At 44.7% G+C, this 17,751-nt stretch overlaps 1 protein-coding gene across 2 annotated transcripts in view; it reads left to right on the forward strand.

Annotated features, from left to right (window-relative positions):
• The window catches only part of PCSK5 (proprotein convertase subtilisin/kexin type 5), a 445,528-nt gene that overhangs the window by 416,168 nt on the left and 11,609 nt on the right, over positions 1–17,751 (forward strand). For both annotated transcript variants that reach the window (XM_049710824.1, XM_033440255.2), the window contains 5 exons: positions 3,640–3,857; positions 4,919–5,155; positions 8,498–8,728; positions 12,398–12,575; positions 16,999–17,216. In XM_049710824.1, the coding sequence (XP_049566781.1) occupies positions 3,640–3,857; positions 4,919–5,155; positions 8,498–8,728; positions 12,398–12,575; positions 16,999–17,216 (1,082 nt within the window). The remainder of the gene's footprint in view (positions 1–3,639; positions 3,858–4,918; positions 5,156–8,497; positions 8,729–12,397; positions 12,576–16,998; positions 17,217–17,751) is intronic.

Below are 17,751 nucleotides of genomic sequence, written 5' to 3' on the forward strand. Positions count from 1 at the left end.
AGGTTCTTTTATTGGCTTTAGGATTCAAAGAGGACTGTAGTAAATTGAGTTACTTGCTGCAATTCTTTACCCTTCCTTGTATCTATGCCCTCTGCCTGTAATGTTGCGACACTCCCCATGAGTAGCAGAATGGACTTCCCTGACCCTTGACTTTGATCTGGGTAATTTGGTTTGCTTTAGCCAATGGCATGTTACCAGAAGAGAATCAGAGGCTTAAAATGAAATGTGCTTGCCTGTGTTGACCTGATGAACAGACTGTCAGGTATTTCTCCAGGGTTTATTTGGGATCAGCAGAGAACTGCAATTCAAGGTCTGTAAACATGGTGAGCCACATGCAAGTTCCTGCACAGCAAAGGAAGGAGAACAATTTTATAGAGGAAAAGAAGTTGGGAGGGCTTAGTAAACAAAGAGTTTGTGGCTTTTCATTGGCTGAGTCCTTGCCAGGAAAGAAAAGGAGACTTTCTTCTTCGTCTTCGACTTTGCTATTGTCACAGGGTGTGAGAACTCCCCTTCTGGTCTCCCAACTCTATTTAATTGAGGCTTCTCATTATTTTTTTTTTACATTTTCCCTTTTTGATCAAGATCACTGGTCAGGAATCAGGTTTTCTAATTTCAGCAGCTTTTTGTCCCTCAACGTCAGGAAGGACTTTTCCTGGGTGTAATGTCTCATGTCAGAGGGAAACTGTACAGATTGGAAACCTAGTAAGGTCACATTCAAGTAGCAAGGAGTGGCAGGAGGGAGAAATCTCCAGCACTTTTTATCTACAGTCCATATGTTATGAAGATCATAGATATTGGAGTTCATTTGAAGATGTCGTCACCAAAGGTGTGGCAACAACTTCCAACAGGTCTAGTCCAGATATCTTGGGAAAGTCGTCTCATCAGATGTCATCTGCTTCAATTCTGGGAAATCTTTACTTTCAGGTCACCAGATGATGTGCAGGTCAAATCAGGGTTCAGTGCTTCCTTTATGTGTGTCCAGTGAATCCAAGAGTCTGTTCCTTGGAGTGTGGCAGCACAAGAGTTGGTTAGCAGTATGTAATAGGGACCTTTCCAGCAAGGTTAAAGAGAGTTCTTCTGGAGGTATCTTTTCCAAGAGATGAAATCTCCAGTTTGCAAGGTATGATGCTTAAGGTCTTCATCTCCCATGGCCATACTGTGAAAAGATTGCTCTACTAAAGCATGTTTACTTTTAATAGAAGCAGTTAGGCCTTTGCAATATTGGTGTACCTCTCCTTTTATTGGCTGAGGGTCAAAATAACTAGAAGCCAAGTTCATTGGGCATCCTGTGACTATCTCAAATGGTGAGAGTTTATGAATTCCAAAAGGAGTGGATATGAGATTTAGAAGTACCAATGGCAATGCTTGTGGCCAAGGTATTTGGAGGGCCTCTACAAATTTTTCCTACTGAGTCTTAGTAATGCCATTAGTGTGTTTTACTAAACCAGAGAGTTGAGGGTGGTAAGCACAGTGAAAGTGTTGTAAAACTGGCCAAACAGTACAGACTTATCTAAGTACCTGATCAATAAAATAGGTTCCTCAATCACAATGAACTTCAAGAGGAGTTCCAGGCAGGGAAAATGCTTTCCAAAGGATTTAGCCACAGAAAAGGCAGTAGCCTGTCTACAAGGGAAAGCTTCAGTCCAGAGTGAAAACATACAGACCATGACTAAAACATATTTACATCCATTAGACAGAGGACGTTTATGTAATCCATTTGCCAGACCTCAAGTGGTCCATCAGGCAGTTTAAAATGTCAGGAAACAGTATGAAGAGCCTTCCCTGGGTTGTAGTTTGGACAAGTGGGAGAAATGAGGTAAATACTCTTTGTTGCCTTGTTAATGTTTCCCCACCAGTACTGATTCATGAAGGCTATCATTTTGTCATAGACTGAAGGGTTTTTTTTGTTTGTTTGTTTTTTGCGGTACGCGGCCCTCTCACTGTTGTGGCCTCTCCCGTTGCGGAGCACAGGCTCCGGACGCGCAGGCTCAGCGGCCATGGCTCACAGGCCCAGCCGCTCCGCGGCATGTGGGATCTTCCCGGACCGGGGCACGAACCCGTGTCCCCTTCATCGGCAGGCGGACTCTCAACCACTGCGCCACCAGGGAAGCCCTAGACTGAAGGTTTAATGCATGTACAGTGGTGGGGAGTGGGAATTTCACAGTCTCCAGTAGGACTGGCTTGTTATATGGTCCAAACTAGAGCTTTCTCTTTTTAATCAAACCAACAACTACTGAATTTCCAAAATTTTTTTCTTTTTTGAGGCCAACTGTTGGGCCTCTCTAGCCATTTTTTCTAAATTATCACTTGAGGAAATGATATTATAAAATATCACTTGGCTGCTCTTTGACCCTTTAAGGGCATCATTCCTTGCGAAAGTATCAACAGGATGGTTTCCCCTAGCTTGTAGTTTTGACTTCCAGAGTCAAACTACAAGCCCCAGAATCTTAATAGCTAAAGTGACAGGTAAAAGTACTGTATCCACTGATTCCTGAACATAGGGGCCATTGAAAATTTTATTTCTACCTTGCTTCTACAACATTCCAAAACCATGCATTATTCTGAAAGCATATCTCCTATCAGTATAAATATTGGCAGTTTTGTCCTTAGCTAAAGTACAAGCCTGTGTAAGAGCATATAATTCAGCCTGCTGGGGTGAAGTAGCCATAGGTAAAGATGCTGCTTCAACAACATCAAAAGGAGTTGTAATAACATACCCAGCACAATATTTACTATTGTCACCTTGTTAAATAAGACCATCCGTGAACAAGATGTCAGTGTTATCCAATAGAATTTCCTGTAGATCATTATAAGGAATCAGGAGGCGGTCCGTCAGCAGTAACCAGTGGTGGGGTATTTCATCAGCGATGGAAGGAAGAAAAGTAGCCGGGTTAAGGTTCTTATAACATAAAAGAGTTATGTGAGGAGCAGTTAACAAAAAGACTTCATAGGAAGTGTCTGGCTGAGAAATGGTGAATGTGATGAGAATTCAGGAGAGCTTCTACTTCATGAGGAGCAAAAATGGTTAAAGGGGATTCCACAACAATTTTCTCGGTGGCCTTAACAAGAAGGGTAGTGGCTGTAATGGGTCTGAGGCAAGAGGGGTCTCCCTATGCCACAGGGTCCAGCTGCTATAATACTCTATGGGTCACAGGTGGTCCTCGTGTTTTAAATGATTACTCCAAGGGTATTCCCTTCCTTTTCATATACAAAAATTGTATAGGTCATTAAACCTTTTGATCCTCTTAAAAATATTTTTATCTGTTAAATTTTAAACTGTTTTAAAATTAAAAACATACTAAATTGAATAAAAAGCATTTTCTCTTCTAACATAAGTCTCTAACAAAAAAGGAAAAACAAATGAAGATTAGGAGATAAAACAAAATCGGAAGATAACTAAACTATATACAAATTAAAAGTTGTTTTCAAACACACAAAATTCACAAGAATAATACCTATGCCTTTCATCTTATTTTTCCAAACTTGATTTTTACCACACTTCCCCAGGAATTCTGATGGATTCATTTTGGTCAACAATAGCCATGATCCTCCCGTTTTCAGTCCTAAGTCTCAGCTGCCAGGTGTGAATCACTGCCCTAGTTGGAAAGCTTCTCCAGGGGCTCCCTCTTCTCCCCACAGGGGCTTCTATGCAGAAGATGGTACTTGTGAACATTGTAGCCCTTCCTGCAGAACATGTGAAGGGAATGCCTCCAACTGCCACTCGTGTGAAAGAGGCCTCGTCCTTGACCACGGGGTATGCCGGGAAACCTGCCCCGAGAGGCACGTGGCCGTGGAGGGGGTGTGCAAGCACTGTCCAGAGATGTGTCAGGACTGCATCCATGAGAAAATATGCAAAGGTACCTGGGAGCCCCACAGGGGAGAGTGTGGGGACCCACTATCTGAGGGTGGGTTGTCCAAGGAGAAATGGAGGAGCCAGTCTCCCTACCTTTACTGAAATTGACCTCCATGGGTGTCGTTGAGGAGACTGAGGGTGACATAAAGCCTTTCCATGATGGAGTCTGCAAATTAAGACAGACAAGAGCCCCTTTTTTGCACGATTTCTCCCACACATGTACTGGGCAGTTAGGGTGTGGTACGCACCATCCCAGGTGTTAGAGATACAGAAAAGAACCCAAAGTCTCTGCCTCTTTGAACACAAAATCTCATAGGAGAGACTGATATTAATAAAATAGAGGTGGCTGGAGAATTTCAACTGTTATAAAAGATACAAAAGAAAATTTCAGGCCACTATAAGACTCTGAGAGTAGCACTCTGGCTAGGATTTTTTTTTTCCCTGAAATTATCTCCTAAGAAAGGCTAATTTCCTCTCCAGGACAAGACAGACTCATTTAACTGGCTCTGTCCAATCCAAAGGACTCTCTTGGTGTAACCTAAGAGTTTTCTGGAATTCCTCCCCAAATAAGAGGATAGGCACAAATAAAATAAATATACAATGCATTCTTCATACTGATTAACCATGTATATTTCATTGGTTTACCCTATCAGTGAATGAAAAATTAACTGATCCACGAATTCCTAAACTGCATTTTGTATTAAATAGAGCCTGAGGTGCTCAATACAATTTTAAAAATCTGGTAATACTTTCTGGGTTTTCGAACAACACGTCCAGCATCTCCATGACTCATCTGCCGTAGCACAAGTTTTTGCAATTGAAGGGGCAGATCATTTCAGGATGTGAACCCAGCACCATCTAATTGGGCCACCATATGTGGTCTCCTCTCCCTAGGCAGGGCTTGTGAGACAAGGAGGACAGGCCCTGGGAAGGTGGGAGTGGGGCAAATGTACAGTGGGGTCAAATGAGTCAAAGAGATGGGCGATGGGCTAGCCCACTGCAGAATGAATAAATTCCTTTCTGCTGCTCCCCTGGGGGTAACTTGCTGCTTCCCTCTGCCCACAGAATGCATGCCTGAGTCCTTCCTGTACAAGGATACGTGCCACCAGTCCTGTCCCAGGCACTTCTACGCAGATGCACAGCACTGTGTTCCCTGCCATGAAGACTGTCTGGAGTGCAGTGGCCCCTCAATGGATGACTGTGACCTCTGTGCTGAGGCGTCCTTGTTTCTCTACGATGGGCAGTGTTTGGAGGAGTGTCCAGAAGGAACTTACTTTGAAAAAGAGACCAAGGTTTGCAAAGGTAAAGACTTCCGGGTACATGGCCGAGCACCACATCCCAGGGAACCTACTTGGGATGATGTGTTTCTTCTAAGTAGGTTCTGGGGTTTGCGCAGTTCCATCCCAGTCCCAGAGCTGTGGTGTCAGCTCTTTCCCTCCTCCTTAAGGAAGCATATTTTGAACCTGCTCCAGTTTATGATTTATTTTAAATGAATCATTCCTTAGCTTTGATGATGTAACTTATTAGCAATGAATCACGTTGACCCTCCTCACAACGGTAGCTGATCAAAAAGGATTCTCATGTGAAGATTTACAACAGAGATGATGGGCCTTTAAAAGTCACCCAAAATGGAAATTTTTTCTTAAAATTTTAATCCATTATAGGTTTATAGCAGCATAATGAAAGCTGTACCATAGAGGGTTTTCTCCAAGCCTCTCGTCTCCCTAAAGCCACCCTCATCTTCATCACCTGCAGCCTCTCCTGCCCGGGGTCTCCTATTCCATGTCCCATTTGGCATTTCAATCCCTACACGTTCAAGAAAGGATCTGCTATTATTTATGCTTCCTTATGTTTTAAGTGGGCGTGAGTTCTTTGCTTCTTATCCGTTGTCAGGGAAAAGAAAAATTAATTAAATATAAATTGCCCATCACTAGAGGAATTCTCAAGCAAGTGAGAGAAGCATTCTTAGGGAAAGGACTTTCCTTTTCTTTTTTTTTTGCAGTACATGGGCCTCTCACTGCTGTGGCCTCTCCCATTGCGGAGCACAGGCTCTGGACACGCAGGCCCAGCGGCCATGGCTCATGGGCCCAGCCGCTCCGCGGCATGTGGGATCCTCCCGAACCGGGACACAAACCCGTGTCCCCTGCATTGGCAGGCGGACTCTCAACCACTGCGCCACCAGGGAAGCCCAGGACTTTCCTTCCCCCCCCCCCAGTTTTATTGAGATATAATTGACATATAGCATTGTATAAGTTTAGAACGTACACTGTGATGATTTAATATATGTATGTATTTTGAAATGATGACCACAGTAAGGTCAGTTGACACTGACCTTAGTTACCTCTTTTTTTTTCTTCTTCTTTGGTAAGAACATTTAAGCTCTATTCCCTCAGCAACTTTCAAGTATACAATACAATATTGTCAACTACAATCACAGGATTCACTCCAACAAGGCAGCCAGTGGTAGTTTAGCCCCTTATGTTGCCACCAAGCAAACATGAGATAGATACCCAGAGGCAGCCCCCTAACCACAGTGAGAGCTTGAGCATGAACTCACGTGGCAGGAGAAACCTTGGGCCACCCACATCCTAGAACGTACTCAGGGAAATGTTTTTGGTCAAACATGAAGATGCAGTGCGCTCCTACAGCCTTTCTGCTCTAGCCTTACAATCTGCGTATAACTTTTTGTGTCTTATGTAAAGCACTACTTACTGTCAATGTCCCACTTGACTGTGTGAAAGAACGTGGACTTAAAGATGGGCGGCTGTGCCTGTGTAGCGGAGGGGGCGGGAGTGAACATGTGAGGAGGTTGCAAACCTGTGGGTCAGTTTCCATGAGAAGTTTAAAGCCTCAGCCAAAGGCCTGCAGGGCCATCTTGCCTGTACTAGGGCAGGAACCGAGGATCGACTTTTGGCCTTTCTCAGGTGTTCCATAGTAAAAGTAATCTGCCATATAGAGAACGGTTTAATTTTCTCACTGAGAAAGGCCTCTGGTCCTCATCCCTGGTTGCCCATGAGAACCACCCAGGGAGCTTTAAAAAATACAGATGCCTGGGCTTCCCTGGTGGTGCAGTGGTTGAGAGTCCGACTGCCGATGCAGGGGACACGGGTTCGTGCCCCGGTCTGGGAGGATCCCACGTGCTGCGGAGCGGCTGGGCCCGTGAGCCATGGCCGCTGAGCCTGCGTGTCCGGAGCCTGTGCTCCACAACGGGAGAGGCCACAACAGTGAGAGGCCTGTGTACAGCAAAAAAAAAAAAAAAAAAACACAGATGCCCGAGCTCAGGCCAGCTCAGCTGTTGGGAACTAACCTGAGGTCTCTCCCTGCAATGCTGTTTCTCCTTCCATCAGTCCCAAGGGAGGCGGAGGGAAGCTGGTACTGGAAGAAACAGGGCAACAAGCTGACTTGCCAGAGAAGAAACAAAGGACCTGACCTGAAAATTAAGATTTGGGTTGGTGTAGAGAAGCTTCTAGAACCAAGCCATGTCCAAGCAGGTTCTCCTCTAAGAAACACAAAGAATGGGATCCATTCTGATCACCCTGAATTTCTGCCTACGAGATAACATAGACAGGTCTAAGAACACCTCACCCTTCCCAAGGCGCTGGGGCAGAAATGGCCAAGAGCTCTTGTTAAGGTCCTGGGTTCATCTCCTCTCCCTGCCCTTTCCCAGCCTCGTGACTTAGCACCTCCAGCCTCAATGTCCTGATCTAGATACACTGAGAAGATAACAATCACAAGAAGAATACCATGCATCTATTCATCCAGGCAGTGCTTACTGGGGGCCTACTATGTGCTGGGCGCTCTTCCAGGCCTAGGGCACAGCAGGGAACAATACAGACAGAATCCTGCCCTCATGGAGCTGACATTCAATCGGGGAAAACAGACTCTAAAGAAGCCAGTCAAAAGGAAAAATAAGGCAGGAAAGGGGGGCAGGAAGTTGGGCAGGAGGGAGTTGAAATTGGAGAGAAGGCGGCCTGGAAGAGATCATTGAAAAAGGGAGGGAAAGATACTACTCACACAGGGAACAAACTACTCACATAGAGGATTCCCGGCAGAGGGAACGGCAACTGCTAACCCCCCGAGGTGGGAGTGACTTGTTCTCATTTCCTTTGTCTAACAAATATTTACTGAGTGCCAATGTTATATGCCAGGCCCTCTCATAGGCACTGTGCATTCCTAAATACCTATAAAAAAGGTCTTTTGTATCAAGAGGTACTTACAACACGTATTAACAGCTGTTATGTTAGTAATAAGCTCAAATTACTGGGTGGTCAGTGGAGAACCACAGCAGAGGAATTACAGTGGTGAGAAGCCCACAGACTAGTGCGTGGCTGTGCTGCGACAGGGTTGCTTCTTCTTAGCACGTTGCAGTTTGGGTAACTAAGGGGGCTCTTACCACTATCTCTGAGGTGGCTATTGCAGGAAGGGGCTCTCTGGGGATCCCAAGGAAAGTGAAGCAGCCATGTTTTCCTCATCTTGTAACAAGAATGCTCCAGCCTAGAGCCCATCTCCTGGCCACACCCTTGGCCCAGAGCCTAGAAATCTCCGAGGAAGGAAGGTGAGCACACTTTCCAGGGGAACCGATTCCCTCAAGGGGCACCCTGACCCTCTCTCACTCTCCGTCTGCTGTCTGCACCCCGCCCGCAGACTGCCACAAGTCCTGCCGGACCTGCTCCTCCTCGGGGACCTGCACCACGTGTCAAGAAGGCCTGAGGGTGAACAACCACGGGGGCTGCGTGCCTCACACTGAATGCGCCACCATGGAGTACTGGGATGAGGTGGCCCTGGCCTGCAAGGCCTGTCATGCCAAGTGCTTCCACTGCACGGGACCCTCGGAGGACCAGTGTCACACCTGCCTGCGGGACAGCCTTCTTCTCAGTGAGTTACCTTTCCTCTGAGGACAGGTTTGTCTTTCCCTCCATCTGGGAAACGACCGTGCACAATGCGTGGCACCCAGTAGAAACTGGCGTCTTTCTTTTTAACTTTTCACTGTGTGTTTGGAAAATTTTCAAGCCTACAGGATAGACTCAAGATGAAAATCAGTACAAAGAGCCCCGCACACGTGCCCTTTACCCATTTGCCCCGTTGGCCTTATCGTTTGCTTGTTCTCACTCTCTCGCTCTCGACGTACACGCATACGTAATTCGCAATATATATTTTTTAACCACTTGAGGATATGTTACATACATCATGGCCTCTTTTCCACAAATACTTTAACACAAGCATACCTTGGAAATATTGTGGGTTCGGTTCCAGACCACTGCAATGAAATGAATATGGCAATAAAGCAAGATACACAAACTTTTTGGTTTCCCAGTGGATATAAACATTATGTTTACATTATACTGTAGCCTGTTAAGTGTGCAATGGCATTATGTCAAAGAAAAAAATCAATGTACATACCTTAATTAAAAAATACATTTTTGCTAAAAAACACCAACCATCATCTCATGACGCAAGGTTGCCACAGACCTTCACTTCGTTAAAAAACTCAGTATCTGTGAAGCACGATAAAACAAGGTCTGCCTGTATGTATTTCCTAGGAATAGGGATGCTCTCTTATGTAACCATGGTACAGTTGTCAAGTCTAGTAACTTTAACATTAATACAATCCTTTAATGAACCGTCCATATTAGAATTTTGTGAATTCCCTTTTAGATCAGGGCCCAGTCTAGAGTCAGGTATTGCATTTAGTTGCCATGTCTCTCTAGACTCCTTTAATCTGAACATTTCCACAGACTTTGTCTTTTATGATATTGACATTCTAGAAGAACACGGTCCCTATCCCTCCACTGGGGTTTGTGTGAAGGTTTCCATGATTAGATGGAGATCGTGCATCCTCAGTCGGGACACTTCATATGTGATGCCGTGTCCTTTGGAGGCGCCCAGTGGTCACCTGCCTCTCGCAGGTGACGTTAACTTTGGTCCTCTCTTCAGGGTGCTGTCCAATTTCTCCACTGCAGAGTTCCTGTTTTCCCTTGTGATTAATGAGCAGTCTGTGGAGAGATGCTTTCTGAACAGGCAGGTGTTCAGCTTTTCATGAAAATTTCCCCTTGATTTAGCTCCCATTGATGAATAAATCTTGAACAAAATGTGGGACAATCTGAGGTTGTCCAGCAGATCAGATGTGAAGGTTATTGCCAGTGTGAAGCAACACCCTCAGGTTTCCAGAGATACCACGATTAGGCTTAACACGGGTATGGGAGAAAGAAGATGAAACAGAACTCAACTGAAAGAAGGAAGAGTGAAGGGGTGTAGGAGAGAGAGAAGAGACGAATATGTGAAGTGTGAGCATTCATCTCTCCAACCCGGCAGAGTAGACCTGAGAAGCAAGACACTCAAATAGAAATGTGTGGCAACTCTTTCCTCTTCTTGTTGAGGTACCATCAGCAAGGGCACCAATTCCCTGCAGAGACACGGGGACCACTATCCTCAATACCATTCCTGGTTGCCTCCCGGTAGAAAACACTTGAGGATACCTATCCATCTGTCTTAGCTCCTCTTCCACAAATCTCAATGAACCTTCTTCCCAGCAGTTGCTGCTTCATGAGACCATTCCAGATCTCCTGTATCACCTCAACCCCCAGGACCTTCTTTTCTAATTATCTCCAATATAGAGTGTTACGAGTGATCACCTCAGGTGCCTTCATACAGACAGGAATACATCTTATCACTACAAGGTGGTCTTCCCTTTAACTAGGGATAGGAATTAGACTAGAACTGAGACTTCGGTGCTGGTGGTCCCCCAGGGGCTGGATGCGGGTTGTGCTAGGACCTGGTCTTCTCATATTCTCCCATCCTGCCCCTCACCACCACCCCAGGCTACTTATAAACTAGATAATTCCTCTGGAGGCTGTGGTAGTTTGAATAATGCTCTCCCTAAAAATGTCCACAACCTAATCCCCAGACCCCATAAATATGTTGCCTTACATGACCAAAAAAAAAGAAATTGCAGATGTGTTTAAATTAATTGTGTTGATTTGGGAGGATTATCCTGGATTATTGCAAGGTCCTTGTAAGAGGGAGGCAGGATAACCAGAGTTAGTGGTTGAAGTCTATGTGACATCAGAACAGAGAGAAGATGATCCAGCTTTGAAAATAGACAAGGAGCTGCAAGCCAAGGCAAGTGGGTGACCTCTAGAAGCTGGACAAGGCAAAGAAACAGATTCTCCCCCCAGAGCTTCTAGAAGCTTCTCCCTAGCCCTGGAGACCCACGTTAGACTTCTGATCTATAGAATTATAAGATTTATTAAGGTGTATTGTTTTAAGCCACTATGTGGTAATTTGTTACAACAATAGGAAACTAATGAAGAGGTGTTTCACATTCAGGGGATTCAGGCTTCCCCCTAGTTAGCTAGATACATCAGCTGGACGATAAACCACTGTCAACATCCATCTTTAACAGAACAGCCACTGGAAGACCTGGCACTGAACCAGGAGCTGGAAAAGCAGAGATGAATGACGTGGCCCCTGCCCTCGAGCAGCTCAGAGGGTCTCCCAGCACAGAGCGGGGTGGGTCCACAGCACTTACAGAGCTCTCGTATTATTTTGTTTGGGTTTTTTTTTTTTTTCCTTTTCCCCCAGTGCCTGTGCTAATGCTGACTGAAGTTATGGAGACAAACCTTCTTCTGGTCTAGAGCTGACCAGTGGCTCACATTAATAAGGCAGGAGGGTCTGGCTTCTGGTCTATGAGGTTAAGCAGATTTGGGGCAGAGTTGCCTCTAAGACTGTATGTTAAACTGCGATGCCAGCAAATCTCATGTTTTAACTTTATCGTGAATCCACCCTCACCGTCCACCCTAAATGCTGTTAAAGAAGTTGAAAGGGCAAGAATCAGTGACTCCACTGGGGTGGGTGGAGGAAGGAATGGGGTTATGTGTGGCTGAACTCCCCTGCAACTCATCTTGCCGTATAGAGCAGAGGATTCACGGTTAGAGTCTAATTTTTTAAATACTGGGCAAAACAGAGTCTCACAGTCCATAGAACTTTCTGTCCCGATGGAAATATTCTATATGTGTGCTTGTACAACTGAGGGACTGAAGTTTTCATTTTATTTCATTTTAATTCACTTAAATGTCAAGAGTCACACTGTGTGGACAGCACAGCAAACCTGAGGGTAAAATCTTATATTTTAGGCTAGAAATAGTTGAGACTGTAGGAACTTGTCATTGCATTGGCCCTGTACTTACTGTTTTCTTCAGTGGAGCCCTGACTCTTGCTACCCTAGCGCCTGCCTTGAATGTTCTCCCCATCCTGCAAGACCCTGTACACTCTCTTGCTCACTTTAACAGACGGTGGTTTCTGTCCTGCCCAACAGAGCCCATCCACTCTGACCTCTGTTTTTCCTCAACTCCTAATGTCCTTATGGTTGATTCTATTTCTTGGACATTCATCTTAGCTCCTGGGATGCCCATCAGCCCACAGGGACACTGTCTCCTTCCTCCTGCATCCCCCCACCCGCCATGGTGTACGGTGGGGAGCATATAGAAGTTTGGAAGACATGTGTCATACTTGATACCAAGACAGATTCTTTTCATCCCTTGGCAGACACGACCTGCGTGCAGGACTGCCCCGAGGGCTACTATGCTGATGAGGACAGCCACCGGTGTGCCCCCTGCCACAGCTCTTGTAGGACATGTGAAGGGAGACTCAGCATGCAATGCCTCTCCTGCCAGCCAGGGTGGTTCCAGCTGGGAAAGGAGTGCCTGCCCCAGTGCAGAGAAGGGTAAGGTGCTCAACACACTTTCCCCTCACTTAATCCCATAACCACTCCAGATATCACTATGAGCAAACCCATTTCGCAGATGAGGAAGTTAAGTCTCAGAACACTTAAATAACCAGACTGAAGTCTCACTGCTAGTAAGAAACAAAGATGAGAGTCCAATCCAACTGTAATGGTCTCCAGAGGATTTCGGCAAGTTCACAGTAACGGAAGAGTAAACAGGAAAGGCAGAGGGACCCAATGAGATAACACAAAGAGTCAGATTGTCAAGTCAGACCCACATCACTAATTCAAAGGATACAAGCAATTACAAGGCAGAGGTGATTCTTCTGTTAGAGAAGTCCAAACCCATGAATGTAGATTCTTTCCCTTTTGCATTACGATTTGTTCGGACCAGATTTAATATGAGAGGTCTAAGCACTGCATGTGGTGCATTGATTTTACAAAGGGAACAATTTCACTTAAATATTTCCATTTATACCCCACTAATTCTCCAACCTGCTATGCCCCCGCACATCCACAAATTACAGGTTTAGTTACCATAAACAACCCAGAAACACAGATGTATCCTTCTAAAAGCATTTCACAGATAAGAGCCCTCCATCACGTGTTTTTCTGCAAGGAAAAACTGAGTGTGTTTATCAGAAGGTCTGGTTACCAGCACATTTGGAAGAGGATTTGACTGGGTCATCTTTTCCCCCCCAGGCATTCCCAGTAAAGAGGAAGACTGATTACAGGCCTATTGCTAACTCTTCTTTCCCAATCAGTAACTCAAAGCACTGAGAATTTCCAGACCCAAATTGAAGGGCTATAACTTTGGACTTTCCCCAAATGCTTTGCTGAAATTAGCACATCTCTTGTCTGCAGTTCTATAGCAATTACTGCTTGTATCACTGCCTTGTGTTTTGATTCACCTCATTCATTCAACACATGCTTAAAAAGAGCACTTGTATGTACTGATATAAGATGAGCAATACAAAAACTTTGTAAGGGGCTTCCCTGGTGGCACAGTGGTTGAGAGTCCGCCTACCGATGCAGGGGACACGGGTTCGTGCCCCGGTCCGGGAAGATCCCACATGCCGCGGAGCGGCTGGGCCCGTGAGCCATGGCTGCTGAGCCTGCGCGTCCGGAGCCTGTGCTCCGCAACGGGAGAGGCCACGGCAGTGAGAGGCCCGCGTACCGCAAAAAAAAAAAAAAAAAGACTTTGTAAGAGCTTATTCTTCTTATATATCTCTTTCCCTGAAAATTATAGGCTCCTGGAAGAGAAACGCATCTTATTTTTCACACAGGTTACAACAACACTCAGCACAGAGCCACACACATTAGCAGCCCTGAAAAAACACCAGTCATATAGATCAATAAAGAGAGGTTCCTGCCAGACAAGAGGGGGATGGGGCTACCTGGGTCAGCCCTTCATCTTCATCTTAATAAGTGCTTGAAAAATCTGGATCCCATCTTTCTCAAATCAAGTCATTAGATACTCCTGTGCACACACACAAAAAATTTAAATAGACCATGAAATTAAGAAAGCAATTCCTCCATAATATGTGAAGTTACCCATTGGGAGGTGAGGCACAGGTTGCCGTAAATCCCTTAAAGGCGAGTAAATGGGGTATCAATGAGTTATAAGTGGTGATATTTTACTGAACTAGTTCCTTTTGTAAAATCAATGATCCACATGTATAAACTTCGTATGTTAAATCTCATCGCCTTGGGAAGGCAGGTGTGTAATCCTCTGCAGCCTGACCCCATGCACATCATTACTTTGGTTTTTAACCTCAGAGCAGGTTTTTAAGGCCCCAGTTATTGTTTGTACTTCTGCACAAGATCCTCTTCCAGGCTATGAGGCTCGGATGATTTCACAGTCACCTCATGCAAGAGTTATCAAGGTAAGCAGTGGCAGTGTGCTCTTCTTTTAATCAGAAACAGCCAATGGACAACTCTCCATCGTCTTCCTTTAGCATCACTCTTTAATAATTTTTAAAACCTATTTGGGGGCTTCCCTCGTGGCACAGTGGTTAAGAATCCGCCTGCCAATGCAGGAGACACGGGCTCGAGCCGTGGTCTGGGAAGGTCCCACATGCCGAGGAGCAACTAAGCCCGTGTGCCACAACTACTGAGCCTGTGCTCTAGAGCCTGCAAGCCACAACTACTGAAACCCGCACACCTAGAGTCCATGCTCCACAACAAGAGAAGCCACCGCAATGAAAAGTCCATGCACTGCAAGGAAGAGTAGCCCTGGCTTGCAGCAACTAGAGAAAGCCCGCGCACAGCTACAAAGACCCAACACAGCCAAAAATAAATAAATAAATTTATTTTTTAAAAAAACCTATTCGGTATTGATAAGCTTTCTTCCCCAGGGTTCCTACTGTTGTTTTTCGTCTTAATAACAATCTGTAATAACAACATGAGTAACCAATGTTTATGCTGCTTTAAGTTTACAAAGTATCTCCACTCACAGTGTGTCTTTATATTATGATTTGATTCAACAGCAATCCTATGAGATTAATATCATTCCCTCCATTTTGCAGATGAGGAAACTGAGGTTCAGAGAGGTTAAGTGACTTGCCCAAGGTCACATGGCTACTAATACTTGGTGGACCCAGGACAAAAAATCAGATCTTCTGACTTCAATATTGTGTATTCCCTCTGTGGAAAATTGTGGATTTTCACTTTTTCCTACGGTTTTCTCTTTTGAGTCGTAGGTGATCTTTATCAACTATTCATTTCATGACTGATGTTTTCGTTGGATAGCGTCAGTGTGCCAACGTCCAGACAGGTTTATCTTTGGCAATGGTTCCTTTTCTCTCTTCAGTGTTACTTGAAAATCTTGCGTTTACCTTCAAATAATGCATTGCTTGTTATCGTGGCATTTAATGGATATGTTCAAATTGTGTTGCCCCACTTCATTAGCCCTTTGACCTTAAGCAAGTTGACTAAATTCTCTGAGCCTCAGTCTTTACATATGTAAAATACAGATAATATCTAAATCATAAGGTTTGCTGTGAGTATTAATCATAAAACTCATAATTATCAATAATATACATTAATGAGAGTGGACCTTGCATAATGTGTTCCACTTGATCTGTGCGGTTTGCACTGCACGGCTCCATTTATATGTGGATTTTTTTCACTAAATATGTACTACACAGTCTACAGTAGGTTGAATCCAAGGATGCAGAACCACAGATATGGAGGGCCAACTATCATTATTATAGTTTTTAAAAACAGTATTACATGCAAAAAAACTATATATTATTATATGCAAATTTTCGACTACATGGAAGGTTGAAGCCCCTAACCCCTGAGCTGTTCAAGGATCAACTGTATTTATAATGGTCCTGGCACTGTTCTAACAAGCTTCTCAGTAATAACTTATTTAATTTTAGCTACTAATATTAGCCCCATACTACAGACCTGAGACACAGAGATGTTGTGTGACTTGCCTGAGGTCACACAGCACATGAGGGTTGACTCCATGCACTCCTGTTCCAAAGGGCACACTCCTAACTGCCATGTCCTAATGTCTCATTTTTAGACTTAATGAGGTGAAATAATGTTTATGATGTCTCCAGTGTACTGTCAGGCATATAGGAGAAACTTAACAAATGGTAATTATTGTTATTATATTTAACCTCTGAAAATCTTTTCAAAAGAGGTCACATCTATGTAAAGTCAGTATCACTCATGTCACCTCCTATTTCAAGATTTTTTTTAACTGAGAAATTAGAAAAACCACTCAGGAGTACACTTAAAATACCTCCCATTCCCATTCAATATGACTTAACACCTGAATTTTTTTTATATATAAATTTACTTATTTATCTGTTTTTATTTTTGGCTGTGTTGGGTCTTCATTGCTGCACCTGGGCTTTCTCTATTTGCGGCGAGGGGTGCTACCCTTCCTTGCGGTGCACGGGCTTCTCATTGTCATGGCTTCTCTTGTTGCAGAGCACGGGCTCTAGAGTGCAGGCTCAGTAGTTGTGGCACACAGGCCCAGCTGCTCCGCGGTATGTGGGATCCTCCCGGGCCAGGGCTCGAACCCGTGTCCCCTGCATTGGCAGGTGGATTCTTAACCACTGCGCCACCAGGGAAGCCCCAACACCTGAATTTTAAAGTGGCAGAGCATATAGGTATATAAAAGGCAGGGGTAGTGAACAATTATTGTGGCACTACTACGTGTGATCTATGCTAGGTCCTTTCATATGTGTCATCTAACTTAATCCCCACAAATAGCAGAGGAGGGATTGTAATGTCCAATTTACAGATAAGAAACTGAGACCCATTAGATGTATTAGTATAATTAGTAATGAATCTAATAAGTAAAGAGTCTGAAGGTACGCAGCTTGTAACCATGATTTTTTCCACCACACCCAACTTCGGAGCAAAGCTTAATATTGAGTCTCTGCTTCCCTCCTTGGTTCAGGTATTACGCAGAAAACTCCACGGGGCGTTGTGAGAGCTGCAGCAGGAGCTGCAAGGCCTGCAGTGGCCCGCGGCCCACAGACTGCCTGTCCTGCGATCCATTCTTCTTTCTGCTCCACTCCAAGGGACAGTGTCATCGTACCTGCCCAGAGCATTACTACGCAGAGCAAAGCACACAGACCTGTGAGAGATGCCACCCAACTTGCGACAAATGCAAAGGTGAGGGCCATCTATCATTTCGCATGCGTGAATGGAAAAATGCGAAGTGTTTGCTCCTGCTTTGTCCCTCTCTCCTTTCATCACCTTTGGAGGGTCTTCTTGCTTGCCAACCTCATAGCCAGTCCTCTCCAGCATCAGCACCCTTTGTTCTCTTTCAGCTCCTGCACATCTGCCCTCTAACCCTAATTGATCCTGCACCACACTGCTGCCTCTTCAGATCCTTCCCATCCTTCAGGGCCCACATACAGGCATCGTCCCCTATGGCAAGTGTTTTCCACCTACTGTCTTCTTTCTCTACCTGTTGAACTTGGAATATGCCAAGCAAAATTTATTTTCATTATTTCAACAACTACTTAAGATTTTGGCCTAAAACTGTCCCAAGCTCCATTCTTATTTTCCAGAGACTTACTTGTCTGTCCCAGAGATTCTTAAAATCAACATGTCCCAGAGTAAACACAATCTGAGTTTCCTCTGATATTCACTCTTTCTGTTAATAGACCCACTGTCCAACCAGTTGCCCAAATCTGATACCTTG

This window comes from Orcinus orca, chromosome 6 (genome assembly GCF_937001465.1).
Source record: "Orcinus orca chromosome 6, mOrcOrc1.1, whole genome shotgun sequence".
NCBI classification, from domain to species: domain Eukaryota; kingdom Metazoa; phylum Chordata; class Mammalia; order Artiodactyla; family Delphinidae; genus Orcinus; species Orcinus orca.